This window comes from Poecilia latipinna, unplaced genomic scaffold (genome assembly GCF_001443285.1).
Source record: "Poecilia latipinna isolate Pla-1442-1.1 unplaced genomic scaffold, P_latipinna-1.0 Scaffold1408, whole genome shotgun sequence".
Classification (NCBI taxonomy): Eukaryota; Metazoa; Chordata; class Actinopteri; order Cyprinodontiformes; family Poeciliidae; genus Poecilia; species Poecilia latipinna.
Window position 1 is genome coordinate 164,263 of NW_015114024.1, and position 8,969 is coordinate 173,231.

General features: G+C 40.0%; 1 protein-coding gene across 1 annotated transcript in view; it reads left to right on the top strand.

The window, feature by feature from the left end:
• sult6b1 (sulfotransferase family, cytosolic, 6b, member 1) overlaps positions 1 to 3,847 on the top strand; it is a 13,968-nt gene extending 10,121 nt beyond the window's left edge. The window contains exons 2-7 of the mRNA XM_015056798.1: positions 976 to 1,088; positions 1,690 to 1,779; positions 1,896 to 2,019; positions 3,207 to 3,301; positions 3,383 to 3,539; positions 3,638 to 3,847. Coding sequence (XP_014912284.1) covers positions 976 to 1,088; positions 1,690 to 1,779; positions 1,896 to 2,019; positions 3,207 to 3,301; positions 3,383 to 3,539; positions 3,638 to 3,765 — 707 coding nt within the window. The 3' untranslated portion in view covers positions 3,766 to 3,847. The remainder of the gene's footprint in view (positions 1 to 975; positions 1,089 to 1,689; positions 1,780 to 1,895; positions 2,020 to 3,206; positions 3,302 to 3,382; positions 3,540 to 3,637) is intronic.
• The last annotated feature ends 5,122 nt before the right edge of the window (positions 3,848 to 8,969 follow it).

Here is an 8,969-nt window from a genome sequence, read left to right on the forward strand (position 1 = left end):
GGTGTGTGGTCTGTGTGTGTGTGGTGTGTGTGAGGTGTGTGTGATGTTTCTGTTAAATGTCAGTTTGTTAAATGACCCAAACCAACCACACCTGGAGTTTTTCTCCCATCTGATCCGTCGTTGTTGTTGATTCATTCATTCATGAGAAGCTTTTATTATCCACCTGACGGAGAGTTAATCTGATGATTAATGTTTTATTTTATCCACTCAGTCACTCTAATCCTAATCTAACCCAAAGTTATGAACAGCAGCTGCTCATCTCTCATTACGGCTCAAATAAAAATATTCTATAACATCTGAAAAAGAAAAAAAACAAAAAAAGATGATTTTATGTTTAATTTATGACTTAATGTGAAAAAATGTTTAAATGAATTTAAGAATGAAAAAACTAAACAACCCAAACATGATAAAAAGTTCATGTTTGAATTTTGTATTGATGAAACAATAAACTCAGATTACTGAGTATTTAGAAATAACTGATCTTTAATGTTTATGTTCTTAATGACTCACAATAATAATACATATAATGATAATGTTTCTTTAGCTGCACTGAGGGACAGAAGTGAAGATTAATGACCGTTTAAAGTCTGTTGGTGTTTAATCTGTCATTAAACACAGAGAGAATATTATTTATGAGGCAAAGCGTCACGTTTCTGAGGCGAATTTGAAGAATGTGACGTTCTGTTTCTGTGAAATGTTTGTTTGGATGAGGCTTTTTGCACGACAGCCAGCATGAAGACAGATGGATAATCTCCTCCAGAGGAATGCTGCAGCCTGCAGCCGGCTCTGCAGGGCGCGCTCCGACTGAGATATTCATCTGAGGGTTGGGCTTCAGAGCGTCGCCGTGGAAACCCAGATAACTCAGAGCCTGTTCCTGGAAATCATTTCAGGACAAACTGGATTTGAACTAAATTAAGTTTAAAAGATGTTCTGGTTCCTGCATATCCTGTTAATTAATTCATCCCTTCTGTGCAGGATTTAACTGGATGGTTGGAGTCATGAAGAAGATCATTGCAGAGGCCACCCAGATGAAGAATGAGTCCAGGATGCCACCGCTGATCGAGTTCTTTGGACCAGAAGTCCTGAAGGTGTTAAAATGTTTAAACTTTTATCAGTTGTACACATCTGTTTGTGGTCACATGAGAGACACCGAGCTTCTTATCAGAGCAACCAGACGGCTGTCTCAGGTCAGAGCAGGAGGTGAAAGGTCAAACTGTGGATTGTTGTCTGGTGTGAAGCTGGTAACTGTGTCCAGACTTTAAATGATCCAGACAGTTTCTGTCACCTGCTGCAGAGAAAACAAACTCATCAGACTGAAGATCACACAGGATGTACAGACAAAGTCAAACTACTGACCCTGCTGCTCAAATAATCAAATCATCACTGAAGTTAAAGTACCTGAATATGTGCTTTTAGAAATATTACATTATGTCTGGTTTCCTCTGGACCTGCAAACTAATGTTGGAGAAAACAAACATCTGATGGATGGAAAATCTGAAGGTTCTTCCTCTATGAGGCCCAGAGAAAAGTTGAAGAGAAAAAACTAAAACAAGCTAATCTATAACATGGTGACTTCTTAAAAAGAGAATAAAGCTCAGTCTGAACTCTCAGAAATCGGTTCAGATATGGTTCCTGATCGAAGAGGAAACAGGACCGGAAAACCTTCTGAATGTTAATTTTATTTTCCAGGCTGCGGTTGAAGCTCCGTCTCCCAGGTTCCTGGGAACTCACCTTCATCCAGACATCATGCCGTCCTCCTTCAGCGAGAAGAAAACTAAGGTACATCCTGAACCTGCTGCAAACAACAACAGTTGGATCTTCTCTGTATAAGTACAACAGGAGGAAACCAGAGTCTCCCAGCCGGCTGCAGGTCTAACCATCAGGTTGTTTCCCAGACGGTGGTGGTGTTCAGGAACCCAAAGGACACCTTGGTCTCCTACTATCATTTCTGCAACAACAACCCGGTTCTGCCGTCTGTGCAGTGGGATTCCTTCTTCTCCCAGTTCATGAAAGGAGACGGTGAGTGGGAACATCAGGCTGTAGAGAGCGAAGACGTTCCTGAAGGAGGAACATGAGCAGAAGAAACTAAATGTGTTTTATGTTGTAGAAAGTACACTGCTCAAAAAAAATAAAGGGAACACTCAAATAACACATCCTAGATCTGAATGAATGAAATATTCTCATTGAATACTTTGGTCTGTACAAAGTTGAATGTGCTGACAGCAAAATCACACAAAAATCATCAATGGAAATCAAATTTATTAACCAATGGAGGCCTGGATTTGGAGCCACACACAAAATTAAAGTGAAATGTTCCCTTTATTTTTTTGAGCAGTATATAAAACCTTTGGCACCAATACAGGAGGTCTGGTGTCTGCAGCCTGCGGCTCTCTGGACTTTCTACAGTGGATTTTAAAAACTGACTAATAATGAAAATACAACTGAAGTTTTAAAAATAAATGTCCAAAGCAGGTTTTAGGCATTTTTCAGTTTTTTCATGGATCATTCAATCTAATTTCCACAACAGAACGACAGTAAAAGTACCATTTTTATTTAGATCTGTTTGTCTTAGGCTGGAAACTTTGTGCAGATATAAATCCCTACAGTAAATAATGTTTTATATAAACCAGCAGTCAGAGGTTTGGACTCAACTTCCTGCTGAGTTAAATTAGGAGGCGTTTATAGAAAATGTTCTTCCAGAGACAAAATCTGCTGTTTACTGAGCAACTGATATAAAATGACTTCAGATCCTCATTTTCTGTTGAACAGGTTTGTTCTTCATTCAGTGACAAAATACCCAGAGTGACTGAAGTAAAAGCAGTTTTACTGTGAAATGATAGAGTAAAAAGTTTAGTGCAGTAAGATAGAAACATGTTACTGTCCAGCTTTACTTAATGATCTTTGCAGAAACACATTTTATATGTTTCCATGTAAATGAATGATTTATATTACAGATTCTTACAGCCTGAACTTCACCAGATGAGCTCTGCTGTTTATTAAAGCTGCTAATAAACAGTAAATACAGCCGAGTCAGCAGGATTACTGTGGAGAGTTCTGGTCCATTTTATGGCATCAAGATAATCTAATCAACTGTTCAAACATCTGTCTGATGATTAGATGGTTTCTCTGGTTGTCAGGTCATATAACCAGTTATAAATTATGCCTGTGTTACACATAAACCATGAATAACTGATATTTGTGTGCAGTTGGCTGGGGCTCGTACTTTGACCACGCCTTGGCCTGGAACCAGAGGATGGACGACCCCAACGTCCTGGTGGTGACCTTTGAGGACCTGAAGCAGGTCAGGCCTCTGGTTCCTCAACCTCTCAGTTCGGTGGCTGAAGTGGAAATCTGCTCTCAGACCATGTTTTCTGCCCTGCAGGACCTCAGCACAGGGATCCAGCAGATCTGCAGCTTCATCGGCTTCAGCCTGACGGAGGCTCAGGTGCAGCAGGTGGCAGCAGCCAGCACCTTTAACGCCATGAAGGAGAGTTCAGCCAATTCCCACGGCAACATGGGAAACGTCATCTTCAGGAAAGGTCACCAACAATGACCATGTTTTATCTTCCAACAGTTCTAGGAGTAAAATGAGTTATTTCCCCTCTAAAATGATAAACTCAACCTCCTCCCTGTGCAGGTGAGGTTGGAGACTGGAGGAACCATTTCAGTCCAGAACAGAGCCGAGAAATGGACGAAGTTTTCAACAAGCAGCTGGCAGGAACGAAGCTGGGGGCAAAGCTGGACTACCAGCGACACTGTCAGTAGGAAAGAGAAGGAGGAGAGAGAGGATGGAGGAGAGAGAGAGGATGGAGGAGAGAGAGAGGATGGAGGAGAGAGAGAGGATGGAGGAGAGAGAGAAAGGATGGAGGAGAGAGAGAGGATGGAGGAGAGAGAAAGGATGGAGGAGAGAGAAAGGATGGAGGAGAGAGAGAGAGAAAGGATGGAGGAGAGAGAGAGAGAAAGGATGGAGGAGGAAAGATGAATCAACACCTTCAGTCTGATCACAGGTGGAGCATCAGTTCTGCCTGACAGACTGAGCTCAGGGCAAAACTCCCACAGCTCCACAGAAGAAGGAAAATGAAATAATTTGGTTGTGATAAATTTTATTTCACTGAAGATAACTTATGATAGACTGAAATAAATGAAATATGATGTGATCAGCAGTGAAGGACCAACAAAAATACATATCAGGTAAAATAAATTTAATAGAAATGTTATAGAACTGAAATGTATTTGATTCATCAAAACATTTATTAATTTTGTCATTTTAGAACCTTTAAATGTTAAGATTTTGTTGGATTTTTTTCTGTTTTTTATTTTTATGTTTCTTGGATATTTCCCATTATAGGATCAAATTTAAATCATTGTGAAAATACTTTAAATAAAATTACACTTAAAAAAGTAACACTTGATATTCCTGATATTTTTATCAGCAATATCCATAATCCAAAAGACAGATTTTTGTTCATAAATAGAATATTAACAGAACTGTGCCTCATTTATATCTGGCAGAAAATCTGGACTGAATTCATTTTGTACACTTTAAACACCAAGACGGCTGCATCAGGAGAGGTTTCAGCCTACTGGGGGAAACGCTGTCTGAAGGGAAGGTCCAGAATGAGGCAAGAAAAATGTAAAATTACACGAAGCATTTATTTCACAGCAGTTAGTCTAAAAGCTAAATCTCTCCAAAGGTCGTGGAACAGCAGGAGCCTCATGTCTAAAGCGGCGGCGCCACATTTTACACACAAGTCAGGATGTATAAAAAATTAACTTTGCGTCAAAGTTTGTGTAATCCTACACAAACTTTTTCTGTGAACAATATCAAACTACAAAGCATCAAAATTCACCTAAATACATTGAAATCTGACGACATTCAGTTATTTAGATCAAGAAGCATCAAACCGATGATTTTTTCCCCATGACTTTAATATTTTATTGTTTAAAGTAAATGGTGAAACTGAACAGCATTTATCCTGACAATGACCCAACACACAATAAAGAAACTAAAGGAAGGTAAAACTTCACTCTGACGTAAATAATAACTTCCTCAGTTTGTCTCATGAAGATGTAACTCATCGTCTGAAAGCATCTGAGGCTCGTTTCATTCTGACTGGAGAGAAAACAGGCTGATCAGCAGATGGATCCACCAGGTTTGGTTCTGATCAGGAGACGATCAGCTGATCCAGGTGAGCCGCTACCTGAGGAGCTTTGGCTCTGATGGAGGATTGATCACAGATCAGATCCATCTGATGGTCGATCAGCGTTTAGATTCATCCCGGAGCTCTGAGCAGAACTTAGAGCGGTACCAGCGGTACCGGTCCAGCTGCAGCCGTCCTCCAGTGGAGCCGCCCGCTTTGTGAAAGCGCCTTATGGACAGAAAGCGTCTCTGGCGACAGGGCGGACCAGCAGCTGCTCTATTTCTCACAAATTGGGATTTATAAAGGAAAGGCGCGCGGCTTTATGCATCCAGATTTTTTTGTGTGCCGCACTTTTCTAAAATTGTCCGTAGGCCAAGTTTTAGTGTGAAAACTGCAAACTCTTTTATACATAAGGCCCCTGAAGATTCTGCTGCCTCTCTGGGAGGAAGCAGATCTTTCACAGCAGGTAGACTGTTTATTTTTTCCAACATTATCTTTACTGGTTTTACAACAATGCTTTCAATAATATACAGGACATAACTGTGCTCTCATATCAAAGGAAAAGGTAGTGAAATTATTGTCCAGCATTCAACTTGTCTTTCCTTGCCAGTCAAGACATTATGAGATCTCTTAGAGCAGCACTTACTACATAGAGTATGAGAAAATTAAAATAACTCCCCGAACCCCAAACGCCCTGACAACCCTGAGAAAAAACAACAATTACGTTAACAACGGTTTCTCTATTTTCAGGAGTTAGCGTAAATTATTTTAGTATTGTATGTGGTTCAGAAAATACAAACTTGAATGTGTATTTCAAAGTAAAGAAGTCAAGTATGCAAATAAAGGAGCTTATCTTAGGACGCTGCACTGCAGGGGACCAGCTATCCCTCATCCGCCCCTCACATCCATGCTCACCACATATTACATAAAAGGGCCCCAATATGTTGAAATAGTGATAGTTTCCCTTTTATAATGTAAATAATATTTCATCGGTAATGTTGTGGACATTTCATTAATCCAGGTAATGAATTTCGGCTTACTGCTACTCTTCCATGAAAATGATACGACTCTTTTTGCAAGTAGTAAACATAAATCCACGGCAGGAATTATTTTTCTTGACATATAATGTCAATCAGGATATAAACCTAGAATGAACAATTTGGGGTCTAAAGCTAGTTTTATATCTAATATAGCCTCTAGAGCAGGGGTGTCAAACTCCAGTCCTCTAGGGCCGCTGTCCTGCAACTTTTAGATGTGCCTCTGCTGCACCACACCTGAATAGAATAATTAGGTCATTAGCAGGGCTCTGGAGAACGTATAAGAGGAGGTAATTAAGCTGCCTCATTCCAGTGTTTTATACCTGTGGCATATCTAAACACTGCAGGACGTCGGCCCTTGAGGACTGGAGTTTGACACCTGTGCTCTAGAGCTTGTTTAATCTCCCTCCAGAATTGTTGAACTTTCTTGCATTTCCAGACACAATGGAAGAACGTTCCCTTCTCTTCTCCACATCTAATACACAGGTCTGGGATGGCACCGTTATACTTATTAAGCTTTTCTGGCGTCACATATGTTGTCATTAGCCGATTATACTGCAGGGCGTTGAGGCGGGTGTTGGTAGTTTGTGCTTCAGCACACGCCTTCTCCCTCCAGGCCTCCATAAAGAGACTCAGAGGATCCCTCCACTAACGTACAAAAGTGTTAGACGTAGCCTCAGTCGTCTATTCTATGAAAATATGTTTTATTGCCAAGAATAAATTGGCAGGAGGCGGCAGTGGGATGTTCTGGGACAAATACAAAAGTTTGGGCATCATGTTGGATTTAAGAACATCGATTTGTGCTACAAGTGACGAGGGCAGGTTGTTCCATCTGTCCACAGAGGCAGGAACTGAGTCTATCATGGGGGTATAGTGAACTGCAACAATGTCATTTATACATAGTACTGTCCCAATACGTAAAACAGTTTACCTTTTAGAATTGTAAAGGATTCCCGACAGTTTCTTTCTTCTGAATTAAGTAACATTGATGGAGACTTGTCTTCATGTACTTTATATCCTGATGTTCTTCCAAATGTGTTTATTAGATCTAACTAGGCTGGAATACAGTTTTCAGTTTTTCCAAAAAAAGAATGACATCGTCAGCAAATAAAGCGATTCGATGTTCCTGTTGGCCGATTGTCGAACCTGTTATGTTTTATGAAACCGCACCGCAACGGCAAACGGTTCTATTGCTAGAATGAATAATAAAGCGGAGCGGGGGCAGCCCTGCCTGCAACCGCGCGTAATTTTGAATGACTTAGATATACCTCCATTTGTTACTATTTCAGCATAAGGCTCATTGTATAAAAGTTAAACCCACCAACAGAAATTGTCCCCACAGCCAAATCTTCTCAATATCTCAATAAATAGGGCCATTCAACTCCATCAAAGGCCTTTTCAGCATCCAGTGATAACGAAGCCGTGTCTGTTTTTTCTTCCATATAATAAATAATATCCAGAACTTGTCTCACATTATGAAATCCCCGTCTTCTGGGTAATATTCTCTCCAAGCTCTGCGAGCCAAAATGTTACATAGAATCTTTAAATCGACTTTAAGACTTTGGAGGCTATCTAAGAAAACATTTTGCTCTTGTTCCTTTTGCGTTATGTCTGAGCTGTATAATTTTTTTAAAAAAGACCTTAAAAATGTCGGATTTCTAATGGATCGGTAATAATCTGCCCCTCATTATTTTCGGCTGAAGTAATATTTTTCTCATTTTGTAACTGTCGTAGTCACCAGGCTAATAATTTCCCTGACTTTTCCCCTTGATCATAGAACGACTGCTTAAGACGTAGAAGTTGTGAGGCGGCTTTAGAGGCAGAAAGTTCGTCATGCTGTGTTTAGTAGTGTGTAGACTGTTTAACATGAAATCACTACAGACTGGAGGAAGTGGTGCTTTGCAACTGTGACATCTAATTGTCTCACAAATCAAATGGACACTGGCTGAGTGAATTTTTGAATGTAATAAATCTGCAACGAGTCAGAGAGAGAGGCTCATACCACACATTTCTGGGTTGATCCATTTTTTACCATGTTTTCTTTGTGCGGAAAACATGGTAAAAATCCATGTTAAAGTTTTCCCCAATGGGCCGATGGAGCCTCAAAAATCTAATTAAAATCCTTGAACTCATTCATGGTAGATCCTGTCAAAGGCCTTGGATCCACAAAAAGAAAAGAACAGCATGAAGCAGCAACACTGAGAAAATCCAAAATGTAAAACTCCAAACCTTTGGCCTGCGGGTTGGCCTCATCAGGGTTTGTGATTTTATCTCTGCTCATTTTCACTCAAGGTTTAAATTATTGTACTCTTATTTAAATGTGGGGAATCTGACGACACAGGGAAATAAACTGCTAATCATAATGTTGGCGTAATCACTAAAACCAGGAAGATAGAGAACATCACCAGTTCTCCTCCCTGTAGCTCAGAGGACAGACTTTTAAATACTGTTAGTTTATAAATCACTGAACAGTTTAGCACCACAACACATTAAACATCTGCTGTTGTACCAACACTCCAGAGCTCTCAGGTTCTGGTTCTGGTTCTGCATCAGAACCAAACGAGGAGAAGCAGCATTCAGCTTCTATGCATCACAAATCTGGAACAAACTTCCAGAAAACTGTAAAACAGCTGAAACACTGACGTCCTGTAAATCAACCCACCTGTTTGCATTTGTCTTTGATTCATAATAATTGTAACACTGATCAATACATTTGATGCATGTTTGCTTCATTATTTTGATATCAGACAACATTTAATGTTTCATAATTTAATACTGTATTATGTTTATA